General features: G+C 42.3%; 1 protein-coding gene across 3 annotated transcripts in view; it reads right to left on the reverse strand.

The window, feature by feature from the left end:
* The window catches only part of CRACD (capping protein inhibiting regulator of actin dynamics), a 171141-nt gene that overhangs the window by 29106 nt on the left and 124680 nt on the right, over positions 1–17355 (reverse strand). For all 3 annotated transcript variants that reach the window (XM_081959777.1, XM_081959776.1, XM_081959775.1), the window contains 2 exons: positions 14176–14344; positions 8697–8832 (listed from right to left, as the gene is read on the reverse strand). In XM_081959777.1, coding sequence (XP_081815903.1) covers positions 8697–8816 — 120 coding nt within the window. In that variant the 5' untranslated portion in view covers positions 8817–8832; positions 14176–14344. The remainder of the gene's footprint in view (positions 1–8696; positions 8833–14175; positions 14345–17355) is intronic.

The following is a 17355-nucleotide window of genomic DNA, read 5'->3' on the forward strand; positions in this document are numbered from 1 at the left end:
GTTGTCCGGGTATTTATTTATTCTAATCCATACATTTGTCTTCAAAAATAATCCCGGATTATTTGGAGTACTGTGAAGCCGTTACCATTGCACTGTACAGTAAAAGCCATTTTATGGCAGTATGGTAGAAGCCATTTTAAGGCACAACAGGCTGTATTTTAACATCCCCCCAAGGGGTGTTGGGGGGTGTCTTACCCCCACAGTATTTGTTTCCAGAGGGTAAGTTATTTGTGTACCAAGTTTGATTGAAATTGCTCAAGGCGTTCCAGAGTTATGCTGGAACATACACATACACACAACCATATATATACAGTGTGTGTGTGTATATATATGTATGTGTATGTATGTATGTATGTATGTATGGGTATTTAAGATTCACGTGAAATGGTAAAACCACATCTGTCCCCACTATTTTGACATTCCTTTTTTTCCACATTCAAAACCTGTGACAATTGGCATTTTATATTGGTTAAGAAGAAATAAAATAATACATTAATATGCCTCCAGAATGCAAAATGACACTTAGGGAGAGTCCAGTACGAAGGATTAAGGAAAAAAGTAGTGAAATACTTCTGCAGGTTGGATGCCGTAGTTTCACAAAATAATTTTCAAATGGATTTTTTAAAAAAAGTTAGAGTGGGGTTTTTTCTGTTTTTTGTTTTCTTAAGATGTAAAATAAGTATACTGACATCTAAAAGAATCTCAGTGTTTGTTTCTTCTCCTTTTTCTCTTGGTCAGAGAAAGGTAGTGCATCACTCTGCTGGTCCTTTTTTTGAAGACAACAATTTTTTGGAGATATTCCTTTGTTCTTTCATAAAAGTTGAATTTTTATTTGAATTTGAATGTTTAAATTTGCAAAGCTATATTAATCTTTCCAAAAATCCTGGGTCACCACTTTAATTAATTTTCAAGCATTGCAAAGGGACAGATTCGGACAGATTTTGAGTCCTGTTTTTTGAGCATCTTCAGGTCCAGGCATTTCTCTGCCATCTTCAGCTGTATCGGGGTGTTTTTATCCCACTGAAATCTTTAGGGGAGGTTAACCTTCAGATAGATATCAACAGTGGGCCTCCTACTTTATGTATGTTATGGTGTTGCCTTGCTCAAGAATTCCGAATATTGAAAAAGGCTTCTGAATGGATTTATTGTTGTGAACTGTATGGGCTTTTCAAAGGAAATTGTTCAATGCATTCCTCTCTATTAAAGAAACGTATTGTAATCTGCAGGCGTTTGAAAGGCATAAAGCCACTAAGCAAATAAACAAGCAAGCTGGAATACACTGTGTTTTCATCTGGCTTTATTGAGATTTCCTGACAATAGAATATTTGCCATAGCTATCTATTAGGGATATCAGTATGTAATGTATGAAATCCTTAGGGCTATTTCAAGTGCAAGTTCAGCGTCTCGTTTCTTCCTTTCCTCAACATTTTAGTTCTAAAAGTTTCATTAAAAACAATTTCCGTTTTCTTTCCCTATCTCTGAGACAGAGATGGTATTCAGCAGGTTCTGACCTGTTCTGGAGAACCAGTAGTGGAAATTTTAAGTAGTACAAAGAACCGGTAAATACCACCTCTGACTGGCTCCGCCCCCATCTATTCTCTGCCTCCCGAGTCCCAGCTGATCTGGAAGGAATGGGGAATTTGCAGTATCCTTCCCCTGGAGTGGGGAGGAAAAGGGGATTTTGCAGTATCCTTCCCCTGAAATGGGGAGGAAATGGAGTTTTTACAGCATCTTTCCCCTGCCACGCCCACCAAGCCATGCCACGCCCACCAAGCCACGCCCACAGAACTGGTAGTAAAAAAAAATTGAATCCCACCACTGCTCTGAGAGGTGGGATAATTTAAAGAATCTTTTTATTTCTGTTCTCCCATTTATTTATGGTGAGCTATTCTTTTAATAGGAATAACACTCTCTAAATATTAATGCAATACAAGAGTCCATTCACGTGTCCATGAAAGGCAGTGACATTTCGGGTTGGGTTTGCTTGCAATTGTGATGTAAACATTAATTCTCTAATGGTAGACAGCAAATGTCAGACACCCTATTGAGTCATTTGTCAATGCACGTCTGCGATTGACATCAGAGGCTGAAATAAGATTGGATTAGTTTTATTTACAGGCCTGCTCTGGAATATAAGGAGGTGGATTTATTGGAAGCACATTGCGTAGGTTGGTGCACTATTAAGATGGGAAAATGGATGGAATCATTTTAATCTGTGAAAATACAGCAAGCCAATAATACGGGAGACAATACAGCAAGTTGACGGCTGTTTGAAAAGTGTGATTGTAGAACAAGAAAAGATATAGTCAAGAATGTATGGATGCTGAACACACATAGTGTCAACCCTGAAGTGAGGCCATCTTTGAGGCTTCAGAGTTGCCACAAAGCAGAGGAGGAGACAGGGAGGGGGGGAAATTAGAGCTCGGCTTTGCAGTCAAAATAAAAAAGTTTTCTTGTGGGAACCAAGGTCATTCTAACAGGTGGCTGAGAAGAGGAGGAGTGGAGTAACCAAGCAACCTGCCAGCACCTCTATTGGACAATGTGACCAATGACCTGAGGGGAAGGGGGAATTTTCATTTTTTAATTAGGTGAAAACCGCGGGAACTTTCAGAGTTGGTTTTCACCAGTTGTGCCAATATGATGTATCCAATAAATTGTTCTTTGAGGAATCTATCTGTCTCGGAGTTCTGCTTTCTATGGGTGCATTACTTGGAATGCTGACACATACATTGAATGACCAAAGGAGTGACCGGCATGAAACAAGTACACTCAATTGATGCGGTCATTCTGAAAAAAATGAATTGAGAATCAAAAAAACAAGTATATGAAAGAAGAATGAGGGGGAGAAACAAGGAAGTGTGGCTGGATGGAGTCGACCCTCGAAAAAGCAGGATGAAACCCTTAAAAAAAAGAAAACTTTAAAGGAGAAAAAGCAACGTAGAATTGGTACATAAACTTCAATGGCAGCAAGAGTTTGCACTCCCCCAAATGCCATATTTACTTTTTCGTGATCTCCCTACAAACATCTAATGAGCATGGATGGTTTGCAAGGACAGAACTGTATGAATGGTTCTAAAGAACGGTGGGTAGATTTAGCTTATTTCTTTTCCTCCTTATATCAAACCCTACAGCAGGAATTGAACTCTTGTATTTTGTGATCAAATCGTAACTATATTACAGGTAGTTCTCAACTTACGACCACAAATGAGCCCAAGGTTTCTGTTGCTAAGTGAGAAATGTGTTCACTGAGTTTGGCCCCATTTTACGACTTTTCTTGCCACAGTTCTTAAGTGAATCGGTGCCGTGGTTAAATTAGCAACACCGTTGTTAAGTGAATCTGGCTTCCTCATTGACTTTGCTTGTCAGCAGCTCACAAAAGATGATCCCATGACCCCGGGACACTGCAATGGTCATAAATATGAGTCAGTTGCCAAGCATCTGAATTTTGATCAGGTGGCTATGGGAATGCCGCAATAGTCATAAATGTGAAAAAAGATAATAAGTCCCTCTTTTCGGTACCATTGGTTACTAAATGAACTGTTGTAAGTCGAGGACTACCTGAATATGTTTCTGTTAAATATTTACCTTCTCAAATGCTGCCAGTTTAGAGGCTTTTGGGAGACATTTTTATAACTTACCAGAGCCGAGCAGAACTCTTAAGAACGCTGGTGGCCTATAACCTTTTAAAATCATGAATAAATTAAAACTTCACTTTAAAAATACCTATAAATTCCCCCAATGTCATTACAGTATAAATAAATACCTCAAATAATCCAGACTGACACATATGCTTTCTGTTTTCCATCCACATGCCCTTCATGCACTATCCTAGCGCGATACGTCTTTCAAGCGTATTATTGAAACTTGTTTTTTCTTTGCTTCATTGAGTGGTTAATTATTCAAACCTGATCTAATGAAGATTTAAATCCTCCCGATCGTCTCTTAGTCCTTAAAGCAGCCATATGTTTTGCTTACTGAAACCTCTGATTCAGAAGGAGAAAATTATTTAGAAACTCTCTGGACAGCAACGGGAAGAAATGTTTCTGTCGTGGGGGTGGGAATTAGGAGTTTACTCAGGCAGGGCAAAGCTATGGCTGGCAGATTTACTTCTCCCAAAAAGTCATGTTTTTTTTTTAAGGTATTGAAGTGTAAAATTACAGGAGGGACTTGAGAAATGGAGAGTATTTTGAAGATGAAATTCCTTTTCAATCTCTGGAGACCTCCAAAGTCCCTTCCAACTATGTTGTTCTGTTTTGTTCTGTTCTGTTCTGTTCTGTTCTGTTCTCTCAAGGGATGGGCACCAAATGTCTAGCACATACCCAGAAACGATACAGACTTGGTGAGACATGTTATTTGTTTTCATTATTTCATTATTTACTCCTTAACTCTGCCTACTTACTCTTCAACCACGTTTCTCTCTCTACCAAGCAGTACCATTGCGGAGGACTGAGATTATATGATTTACTATTGTGTTATTCTTAGTTTGTGTTATTCTTATTGTGTTATTCTGTGGGACGCAGAATGGCTAAGACACTGAGCTTGTCGATCAGAAAGGTCGGCAGTTCAGCGGTTCGAATCCCTAGTGCCGCCGAACGGAGTGAGCTCTGTTACTTGTCCCAGCTTCTGCCAACCTAACGGTTGGAAAGCATGTAAAAAATGCAAGAAGAAAAAATAAGAACCACCTTTGGTGGGAAGGTAACAGCGTTCCGTGCGCCTTCAACCTTTAGTCATGCCGGCCACATGACCACGGAGATGTCTTCGGACAGCGCTGGCTCTTCGGCTTTGTAACGGAGATGAGCACCGCCCCCTAGGGTTGGGAATGACTAGCACATATGTGCGAGGGGAACCTTTACCTTATTCTTAGTATGACTTTCTCCTTCCTCCACTCATTCATATTCTCTCAGAAGTTCCACATCCATGTAAGGTATGTATTCTTGATGAACTATATAGGGAGAGCATATATTCTGCAAGATCCAATCTGGGTCGGTCACCGGGACCAAAGGTTTTGTCTTTTCGGTCTCGTTCTGGAGCCCATCCTCAGGGAACTTCTCCCTAGCAGAGTGTGTGCTTTGGGGTATTCTGAGTATGGTATTTATATGGGGCCTGTTGTATGTGGCTTTTTAGATGTAGTTTGGGGTGTTGCTGGCTATTAAGTCATTGCCTGTTGTTTCCTTGTGCTCCCAAGCCCTTGCCTCCTAAGTACTTGATAAACTGGGGTAAATCAGCACTCCTGTTGATTGATGAGGGGCCAGTTTCCTAGGCTTCAATCACTTCCCTGGCTGTTTTTGTGCCTGCTCGTCCAACAACCTTAGTAGCTGCAGAATTAAATGTATGTCCTTGTTTGTTGCAATGTGAAGCTACCAATGAGCTTGGGTCTCTTTGTCTGACTGCTTGCAATCTGGTGGTTAGCTTCCTCCCCATCTGTCCTACATAGGTATTGTATTCTTGATGAACTGTGGGTCAAAAATGGAACGATACATCTTCTTGATCCTTCTAATTTTCCCCTTCAGTCCTGCTATTTTGGTAGAGAACATAACCCCTAAAGCTGGGACCTCTCCCAAGACATTCTATGTTGGAAAAAGAAGCAGGGGAATGGTAGCTGTTGGTTGGAGGTAAACAACAACAGCAACAAAACCAACAAACCAACTCAGGACTTATCCATCTTGTCCAGTTGTTCCACTTCCAGAATTGGTCAACAACCACCTTTTCCAGGGTAGGAACAGACAAGATAGTTTTGTATTCATCACTTTTCCATTACAATGGTGAGCTTCAAGCATGTTTTCCTGTTGTGGTTTTAAACTACCCTTTTATTCCTTATGCTCTTATGTTATTGCTCTTGTCCATTTTAGCTGGTATCTTTTATTTAACTACAGACTAATCCCAGCAGTTATTGTAATACTAAAGCAGCACAATGATTGTTAACCCTTGATTTGTTAAACAGAAAGTTGCTGGCTTCCAACCTGGCATAAACTTTTTTTAACCACTGATTTTCTTTGAGAAAGAAAGTAAGAGGTACACTATTTATCTGTTGTCCAATTTCTGGAGCCTCCAGTCACTTGGGTTAAAAAAGTTTAATCTTGCTCAGAAGATGAATTTTCCTCTAAGTGCCTGGAGAAAGGATGATATGTTCTTATTTAAAAAGAAGCCCACAAATAACTAGATAGTTCAGAGAAAGAAAATTAATAATAATAGAAAATTTCTGCAGAGTTTCAAACTGGCAGACTCTTACTTGGAAGGTAATCATGATCAACCTAGCACTAGAAGGTTAGTGCTCTGTTGTCATCTAACAAAGATGTCATCTAACAAAGATGGCTCTAAAATATAATAGAGACCAGCAAAGCAGTAAAAAATAATAACAGTGTCTTGGGGAGATACAGAAGTTACTTTCGCTTTCCCCCCAAGCATTCACCTTCCCATCCACTCTCGCCAGAGTTCATGGAAGACAGCCACCGTATGATAGTGAAGCACACAGAAAAGCAAATGTCAGGTGGCAGCTGATACAGTCAGCCATGCAGCCAGCCATATCATTCACTAAGTTAAAACATCAAACTGTATGTATGCGGAAGGACAACAACCAACTTTAAAATAAATAGTATTTTTTACTGCTTTGGGAATGCTTTGGGGAAAGCGAAAGTAACCTCTGTATCTGCCCAAGACACTGTTTCAAGGTCACCCAGCTGGGAGAAGAAAACAGCTGCATACCAACATGCTTGAGGTGTCTGTTCTGAAAACATCTTGTTTGAACTTGATTGATCATGGGGTGGTCAGCAATGGGAGGCAGTTAATGGCAGGAAAAGTTGAACTTAGGGATTTGTGCATGATTCTCAGTTCTGGCTATGCATTACTGTGGTACACTTGACTTTAATAAAATTATACCTTTCTCAATATGGGATGCAGTTGGCTCAGTGGCTAAGACACTGAGCTTGTCGATCAGAAAGGACGGCAGTTCGGCAGTTTGAATCCCTAGCACCGTGTAACAGAGTGAGCTCCCATTACTTGCCCCAGCTTCTGCCAACCTAGCAGTTCAAAAGCATGTAAAAATGTAAGTAGAAAAAATAGGAACCACCTTTGGTGGGAAAGTAACAGCGTTCCGTGTGCCTTTGCCGTTTAGTCATGCTGGCCACATGACCACGGAGACATCTTCAGGCAGCACTGGCTCTTCCGCTTTGAAACGGAGATGAGCACCGCCCCCTAGAGTCAGGAACGACTAGCACGCATGTGCGAGGGAAAACCTTTCTCAACAAATGGAACCAAGGATCATTTCCATTTAGAGGTTTAAGTGTTGGCAAGTCTGACAGACTGGAGGCATGCAATAAAAAACACATGCGTGCATCATTTGTGGGTAAGTACGAATACCCACAAATACACAGAAAGCTCTACCCACAAAAAAGAAAACAATTAGCTCTTGCATTCCTGGAAAGGAAAGGCACAGCGGAGGAAAAACTGTCTTATGTAAGACATGGTAGCCAGCTATTTGGAATTAATATTTTGTGAGGTGTGCTCAAGTGTCTCTGTCCAGACAGGCTTTTAAAAAACTGGCTTAGAGTCGAACGACATGAAGAAAGAACAGAAAGTGCTCAAAGACAGAGCATACAACCACACAACCAAGCTCAGAGACCACCAAGGACCCCAGAGTTCAACCCTGGGCTACAAGTATTCCCTTCTGTTGGTAGGACACAGTGTGGATATGGTTCCATTTCCTTCCTCCTTTCCAACTGACCTCTAGAGCAGGGGTCACCAGCCTTTCGGACCTCAGGGACCACAAAATTCATAATTTTAAATCCTGCGGACCACTAATATGATTTGCCTAATGACCGGCTGGGTGGGCGTGGCTAGGTGGTCATGTGACTGGGTGGGCGTGGCCAACTCAATGTCACTCACGACAAGGGCACCTTGCGAGGCTCTACTCACACACACACACACCCTCCCAGCCACTCCTTGCCTGCCCACCTGGGCTCCTTAGGGCCCCAACAAGAAGCAGGAGCTAAGCAGCCACCATGAGAAGGAGTTGGCAAAACAGCTGGCTCAGTTCAAATTGGATCTGACCGAGAAGCAGAAGGACTTCATTGAGGACTACAAGAAGAGGGAAGACCTGTGGGAGTGCAGGGCCAGGTACCGGCACCTGGAAGCTCAGCAGGCTGAGTTGGTCAGCCAGTTCCAGGCCATCATGTAGTCCCACTGGAACAAGGTCCTCCGACTCTTCGCCACCAGCGGCACTTCCCTCCAGCCTTCGCCCAAAGCCCCGCACCAGGAGGCTGAAGCAAGTCAGAATTTCTGCCCCCCTCCGACCTGCACAAAAGGACCCCCACAGGGAGAAACTCTCTGCAGCAACACAAAAGTTCATTGCACGTATCCGGCCTAGGGGCCGTAGTTTGAGGACCCCTGATTTAGTGCAATATAAAAATGCAAATAATTTTTCTGCAGACCACCAAAATTTTCTCATGGACCACCAATGGTCCACGGATCACCAGTTGGTGACTACTGCTATAGAGCACTGGTCTCCAACCTGGGCAATTTTAAGACTTGTGGACTTCAACTCCCAGAATTCCCCAGCTAGCTATGGTGGGGAATGTTCAGAGACCCCCGGCTCCAGAGTCTTTATTATGTCTCTACGATCATATGGAATCATAGGATATAATCAGAAAACGGAAGAATTTAAACTCTGGCACAGAAGCCCAAAGTTTGCTCATTGTTACCTGAAGAGTTTTGACTTTGCCAACGAGATTATCTTGTGACATTGCTTGAATCGACTCTTCGCTCTCTGCTCGCCCATCAGGCATAAAAATACTCTCATGGGAAAAGGCCCGTGTTCCCATGCTATAACTTGGAGACCTGAAAGACAATTCGGATACATATTAGGATTTTAGGATTGGTGCTCCCGGCAGGCACCAATACGCCGTCTGCAATTGGGGTGTACCGTCTGCAATCCACTACTGATTTACTTTCACTGCTTAAATAATGGGTATGCATCTGTGCCTAATTCCAGAGTTCCTATATAAATTGCTGCCAAATTATAATTTGCATTATGAAAGGAAAACGTTCTGGTACATGGAGACCAATTCTGATGACCGTATGCCATGAATTTCATTCAATTTAAATTGTGTTTAAAAGCAATTATGTGCAATCCCATTTTTAATTTTGCCTTCTCCCTGCCCATTTCGTTGCTGCTGTCACTTTCATGCTTGCAACTGCAGCTGTCCATGTGCGACCTAAAAGACAAATAGGGTTCTTGACTTGAAAAAGACTAAACATCTTGGGCTTGAACATTTGCCACAAGAACGCCAAGTGAATACGAAAAGGAACAGCTCTGTAGAACCAGGTTATTCCAAAATCTCATTATCTGGCATTAGAGGCAAAGTGTGCCCTCTTCTAGATTATAGCTTCCGCATCATTTGTGATTGTTTAGGAGAGTCGCTACAGATAGTTCAGGAGAACCCATAGCTAACGTTATGGCCGGTTGGGAGAACCTCCAAATCCCACCCCTGGCTGGCCCTGCCCACCCTGCTCCTCCCACCCCAACATGCCCCTTCCAGGAGTCGCCACGCGGCCCATTTTGGATGCAAGGTAAGTGCAGGGCCCGTGTAGAGGCTCAGGGAGGGAGAAAAACAGGCCTCCTGGAAGTTCCGGAAGGTCAGAAACGGGCCTAGTTCCGGCCTCTGGAGGGCCTCCGGAGCCTGGGGGAGGCAGTTTTCACCCTCCCTGAGGCTCGAGGAAAGCCTCTGAAGCCAGGGGAAGGTGAAATTGCTCTCCCCCATCGCCGTGGTGCAGGAAGCCAACTAGACCACGCCCACCATGGCCACGCCCACCCAGCAACTGGGCAGAGAACCCGTGGCTGAAATTTTTGAAGCCCACCCCTGTTCTCGATGTATGACCACCATTGAGCACCACATTTCTGTTGCTAAGTGAAACATTTGTTAAGTGAATTGCGCTCCATTTTACCAGCTTTCCTGCCACAATTGTTAAGTGAGCCATTCCAGTTGTTAATATAATCACACGGTTTGTTAAGTGAATCTGGTTTCCCCGTTGACTTTGCTAGCCAGAAGGGAACACCAGACCCCTGGACACTGCAACTGTCGTAAATATGAGCCGGTTGCCAAGCAACTGAAATTTGATCACATGACCATGGGGATGCTCCAATGGTTGTAAAGGAGAAAAACAATCATAAGTCCTTTTTTTCAGCATCTGTGCAACTTCAAACAGTCATTAATTGTTTTAAGTTAATGACTACCTGGACTTACCAGAAATCGGGTCTGTAGAATAGCCCTTTCTATGTGCGCAATAGCTTTTCCATATCTTTCCTCCGGATGGCTGGGAAATCCTGGGATTTGAAATCCACACATCTAAAATTTTGCTGAGGTTTAAAAGGACTGTGCTACAAAATGGTGAGGCCCGGTTTGTTGCAACTGCACACTAGTCTTAATGCCGTCATTCTCTGGATTTGTAATACCAAATTCACTGAAGGATTACAGCTTGCTTTATGAGTCGTTCTATTGCATGTGGTTGTATTTTGTCCCTTTTCTTTTCTAGGCAACTTTATGATGTGGACCTATTCAGGGGTGGGCTTCAAAAATTTTAGCAACGGGTTCTCTGCCGTTCTCTCTTGCCGGGTAGGTGAGGCCTAGTCAGCCTCTGGCACCACGGCTTTCCTCGAGCCTCCGGGAGGACGGAAACGGCCTCCCCTGGCTCCGGAGGCCATGCAGAGGCTGGAAACGGGATTGTACTTACCTGGCATCCCAAGCAGGCCGTGTGGAGTCCTGGGAGGGAAGGAGCAGGATGGAAGTGGTGGGTTGGGGTGGGAGGGGCCATCCAGGGGTGGAATTTGTGGGTTTGTCAAATTGGGCAGATCTTTAGCTAGAGGATCGCCCGAAACCCTTGCAAACCCGCAGCAGCCCACCCCCGGATCTATTCATGATATGGACCAGTGGAATGGCTTGCCTTCATACGTTGTTGTGCTTCATCACTGGAGGTTTTTAAAAAGAGACTGAACAGCCACAGTCTGTCATGATATAGGGTCTCCTGATTGAGCAGGGGGTTGGACTAGAAGACCTCCAAGGCCCCTTCCAGCTCTATCCTGACTTGAATTGAATCTACATTAGAAACAGGATTCCAAATATGGCGATATAACTGTGCTGTGGTCCTACTGTGCTTTGCACAATTCTAAGAACATGATCATTCCAAAAAGATCAAGTTGTTATCACCTATTTTTAGAGTGCAGGAATCTGCCTCCCACTCCCATATTGAAGCACGCACAAACAGAAATGAGAAAATGTAAAAGATGAATAATGTTATGGGTGGCCCTGCTTAGATAACTCCCTTGGGTCCACGCATGCCTTGATATTGATGCTCTTCTGAAGATTACTATTCAAAAATAAGAAGATGTTGTGATTATTGGTATCCTGTCATATCATAGAGGAACCATCAAAAAGGAAACAGCAAGTTTGAACAAATATATATGCTTAGAGCAAGCTCCCACTGTGTGCTCAATAGCCCTTAAATGGCATGGTAATGCTATGACAACTGTTGCCAGGATACATGTGAGAGATTCCTTAGACCACAGCGATGATCACATCCAAGGACAATTTAACAGTAGAATGTTATTAGAAATTTAAGATAGAATTGTGTCTCGTAAATCAGATTTGTTTAGTCCTTTGGTAGGTATTTCTATATTTTATTAAATAACTGCCTCAAACTACTGCAACTTGCAGTAACTAGAGTAGGTGATCTGCGTAAACAGTTCCACCATACAAATTTACTTTAAGTTATATAGTAGGTAATGATATAATTGTAGCATTTTCGTACCAACAGAAGATTTGACTGACATCAGCAAAATCAACATGTGAGCATTTCCTCTTTGAGATTACAGGACTCAGATACCCTTGACCTGATTGTTCTAATATCTAAGGCAGGGGTGTCCAAACTTGGGAACTTTAAGACTTGTGGACTTCAACTCCCAGAATTCCCCAGCCAGCCATGCTGGCTGGGGAATTCTGGGAGTTGAAGTCCACAAGTCTTAAAGTTCCCAAGTTTGGACACCCCTGATCTAAGGGGTTACCACAAAGAAGAGGGGGGTCAACCTATTCTCCAAAGCACCTGAAGGCAGGACAAGAAGCAACAGGTGGAAACTAATCAAGGAACCTAGAACTAAGGAGGAATTTCCTGATAATTAGAACAGTTAATCCGTGGAACAATTTGCCTCCAGAAGTTGTGAAAGCTCCCACAAGTTTTTAAGAACAGATTGGACAACCATTTGTCTGAAATAGTATAGAGTTTTCTGTATGAGCAGGGGTTGGACTAGAAGACCTCCAAGGTCCCTTCCAACTCTATGATTCTGTTATTCTGATTATGCTTCTATACCTTTCTCTTATTAATGTATCTTACTACATTCTCTTATTCTGTTTCTTTTATTATCTGATAATCTGATCCTTTATTATAGGATGGCTACCAGCTGAATGTCTGAAATAATGTAGGATGGCTGTATTACATATGTTGAGAAAGGAGAATGTCCCCTAATGCTAATCAACTGGAAACAAGGATACCCTTGAAATAGGGCACAACTTTCAATGAAGAGCCTCAACTGTACTGTAATTTTCGATAGCAAGAAGAAGGGGTGGGCTGGTCAGTCCTTCCATTTTTCCCCAATGTCTTTTCCCTTGAAAGATACACAGAAGGCCACAGGGCCAATCATCTTCAACCCACAGTTGTATCACCTCAGACAATGCTATACTTATGGCATTACAGTCTGCCTTGGGTTTTATTATGTCCTGAGCAGGGGTGGACTTCAAAAATGTCATCAACGGGTTCTCTGCCTGGTTGCTGGGTGGGCGTGGCCATGGTGGGCGTGGCCTAGTCAGCCTCCTGCACCATGGTGGGCGGGGGGGGGGGGGGCTGTTTTCGCCTTCTCCAGGCTCTGGAAGCTTTCCTCAAGCCTCTGGGAGGGGGAAAACTGCCTCCTCAGGCTCCGGAGGCCGGAAACATTTCCGGCCTTCTGGAACTTCCAGGAGGCCCGTTTTACCCCCTCCCCAAGCCTCTGCACGAGCTCTGCACTTACCTCGCATCCAAAATGGGCCGCGTGGAGACTCCTGGGAGGGGTGGGGTGGGAGGGGTCAGCCAAGGGTGGGATTTGGAGGTTCTCCGAACTGGCCATAATGTTTGTTATGGGTTCTTCCGAACCCAGCTGAACCCGTAACAGCCCACCCCTGGTCCTGAGCATAGCACAGCATGATTGATGCTGAAACTGTCATCTTGAAATTATTTCCTTTGGTGAACAAATTACAGAATCAGTTCCTTCAAAAGAAGTGTTTTGAAGTAATCATATTAGATATGCGTATCAGAAATGTCTCGACAACACACCACTTCCATATTATACAATACAATACAATACAATACAATACAATAGTAGAGTTGGAAGGGACCTTGGAGGTCTTCTAGTCCAACCCCCTGCCTAGGCAGGAAACCCTATACTGTTTCAGACAAATGGCTATCCAACATCTTCTTAAAGACTTCCAGTGTTGGGGCATTCACAACTTCTGGAGGCAAGCTGTTCCACTGATTAATTGTTCTAACTGTCAGGAAATTTCTCCTCAGTTCTAAGTTGCTTCTCTCCTTGATTAGTTTCCACCCATTGCTTCTTGTTCTACACTCAGGTGCCTTGGAGAATAGTTTGACTCCCTCTTCTTTGTGGCAACCCTTGAGATATTGGAACACTCCTATCATGTCTCCCCTAGTCCTTCTTTCTCTTAAGCTAAACATACCCAGTTCCTGCAACCGTTCTTCATATGTTTCAGTCTCCAGTCCCCTAATCCTCTTTGTTGCTCTTCTCTGCACTCTTTCTAGAGTCTCCACATCTTTTTTACATCATGGCGACCAGAACTGAATGCAGTATTCCAAGTGTGGCCTCACCAAGGCATTATAAATTATACCTTAATAAACACCAAAGGTTAGATTTCATTCAAATGAGATTTTCAGAACTTTAGCTATTACTCCTCCCCTGGTCTCGGAAGATTCTCGGATGAGAAGTGAAACTTCTTCAAGGAAAAACAAAGTCCAGCTGCCTTTTGAAAAAGCACCTTTGGGACAACCTGGGTGGCTGACCTCCATAGATTCACCTCTCCTGGCTTAGCCTCAAGGCAATGGGTTAGATTCAGCAATGGCAGCAGCATGCCAAAATTTCATTACCTCAAGCCATTGTTGGTCTCTTCATCAGAAGACAGTGCACCATTACAGACATTTCCGATGGAACTGCTTGCCTTCAACTTGGGGGTCTCACGATCCGGCGTGGTCTCCCGTTTTTTCCTCCTTCCAAACAACTTTTTGAAGGGCTGAAATTTACTGCCCTTTTTCTTATCTGCAGATAACAAGGCAAATACACATAAAGGCTCATCATCATTTCATCAGCAAAACTTCTGGGAAACAAAAACTTAAGTTAAGAAGCCAGCCAGAAAGATGGAAGTCCAAACCAGTTGCAAGTCTATGGGGGAAAAAAGCACATCTGTCTATTGCAGTTGAAAACCCTATCTTGCAAAAACAAAACAAAATTCCTTAAAAATGTGCATGCTGCAGTGTTTTTTCCCCTCCCCTTCATTTTTTAATAAATAGTACATGTTAGGTCAGTTTGATTATTAGATAGAGACCTCTTCATCTGAAATACCTGTTTATATATTTTTCTTGTGAAATAAGGATGAGAACATTTATAACTATTTGTAAAGGGAAGATAATTTATCAGGACTTTTAAAAACAATAATTCAGCATCCAGCCAGAGTGGATTTTTTTATGCTTAATGTTGGATGTTTGGATCTTTTTTTCCCCTTTTTTGTACACAATTGTTTTTCTTTTTTTTATGTGTGTGGTTATTTTTGGATGTACTGTATGTTTTTTTCTGTTTTTTTCTCATTTTGTACTTTATTCCCATTGATAAAACATAATAATTATATATTTTTTTAAAATGTTCATCTTGTAGTATTTAGAGCAGAGGTGGTATTCGGACGAATCAGTTGTGGCGGTGGCGCGAGGCTCCGCCCACCCACGTTCTGCACATGCCCAGATGTGCATGCCCTCCCGAACCAGTAGTGAAGATAATAGGATACCATTACTGGTTTACATGATCAAGATACTTCTTTAGAGAAATAGTAGAAGACTACATTCAACAATAAGAATGCTTCAGTGATATAAACCTCAAAGAAGAAATGCTTTATGTAGATTTTTGTGGCATTAGGCATGATTTTTTGCTCACCTTCCTAAAGGAATGGCAAGAATGATAGAAGTTAGCCTTATAATGCAGTGACATAAAATTGCATTTAAACTGCAGAGAGTGAGAACTGATGGCAAATGGTAAATCAGGTCTTATTTTTGTGTATCAACATGATGCCTTGTCATTAGCACCTAGCCAGCAATATCTCACTATGGACTGTGCCCATGCCACAGTATAGCACTGAAGTATTTATGGTGCATTAAAGCATTGACTCAGTTCTCAGACATTGGTTAGTTCAAGTCAGAGGTGTTTTTTCTGCCAGTTTGCCCCAGTTCGGGTGAACTGGTAGCGGCGGTGGCAGGAGGCTCTGCCCACCCGCCCAGACATCATCACGTACATTCTGTGTATGCAAGCACTTCCAATTCTGAACCAGTAGCGAAGGTAAGAGGATTTCATGCCTGGTTCAAGTGATGTAATGGATAGGCAAAGGATTTTAACTAATAGTAGCCTTTTCCTCTGCTCTCTGAAAGGCCAGCTGGAATGACCAGGGTCCATATAATCTTATACTGACTGTATACATCAGGGGTGTCCAAACTTGGGAACTTTAAGACTTGTGGACTTCAACTCCCAGAATTCCCCAGCCAGCCATGCTGGCTGGGGAATTCTGGGAGTTGAAGTCCACAAGTCTTAAAGTTCCCAAGTTTGGACACCTCTGGTATACATGATGGGCATAGCGGTGTCGTAGCCTAGAGGTGGAGCTCTTGCCAGCTCTCACAGGAGGCTGTGAGTTCAATCCTGGGTAGTGGCAGATATTTCTCTCTCTGGGCAAAGTGAATAAATATCAGCTGCCAAAACTCTGCATTGGCAACAGGAAGGGCATCAGGCCAGTAAACACTCAACTCCAGTCAGTTTCCCCAACTCCACACCGATGTAACGGGGCATTAAAAGACAAACAAAAATGATTCATTACTTTAAAAACTGCATTCACAGTTGGACTGCCAAATATAGAATAGGAAGCCATTTGTAAACATGTCTGCATTTGAGTTTCTGTATGAAAAAAGCACGGGTCCTCTGGTTATTCTAGTTAATCCATTCTAATTCACTTTATTATTTTGTAAAATGTAAAAAAAAAACAAGTTCATCAGATATGTTTCCCAATTTTGATACAGATGACTATTTACCAAGTGGTGATTTTTCAAGTTGCCCTTGTAACTCCTTGTTCATTATTTGCTATAGGGAAGATATTTTTGATAACCCGCAAATACCATATAAGAGTATCTTACTACAGCTTACCACAGTATCGCTTACTACAGCTAGGACACCAAAGACCTTAATAAATCATAGTGGCTTACAAATTTGGTAAATTGTTTTTTTTACCCCCCAAAGCCAATAAAAATTCTGCTCTAAAGAGAGAAGAAAAAACAGCAGATCATAAGATGAACCACCCTGGGAAGAATTACACTTTAAAAGAACATAAATATATCAGCTAATTAACAGCTTTAGTTTTATAACTGCAAAACAGAAAATATTGGACTTATCCAAGATTTGGTTAAAGCCAACAGTGAAATGCAAAATTTTTCCCTACCGGTTCTGTGGGCGTGGCTTGGTGGGCGTGGTTTGTGGGGGGTCATGTGACTCTGTGGGCATGGCCAACTTTTAAAAAACTTTTTAAAGCATTTTTTAACTACCGATTCGGGAGAACCGGTAGTTAAAAATGCTTTAAAAAGTAAAAAAAATAGTCCCAACAATCGCACGACACAGTTGATTGTCACACAGCTGATCATTAAAAACTTTTTTCAGCCTTTTTTAACTACCGGTTCAAGCAAAATGGCACCAACTGGTAGCATTTTACACCTCGTTAAAGCCAAAACAAATAAACTAAGACATATTTCAATTTTGGAAAAAAAAATACCACAATGCAAATGGTGTTTAATACATGGTCATTTAAGGAGACCTTTAATGAAATTCAAGCTGGAAATGGATATTGCAAACCATTTTTCTTTTTTGTCTAACCCATAATTACCTCACTAAAACTAAATTACAAGTGAGGCATCTAATTTCAAAACAAATTGCACTTCATATGTTGCTAATACTATATTACTCAAACAAGCTGAGCCAATTAATGATATAATAGCTAAAAGCACATTTCCATTCCATGGGTTAAAGTA

Source organism: Natrix helvetica (genome assembly GCF_964273705.1).
Source record: "Natrix helvetica genome assembly, chromosome: 7".
NCBI lineage: Eukaryota > Metazoa > Chordata > Lepidosauria > Squamata > Natricidae > Natrix > Natrix helvetica.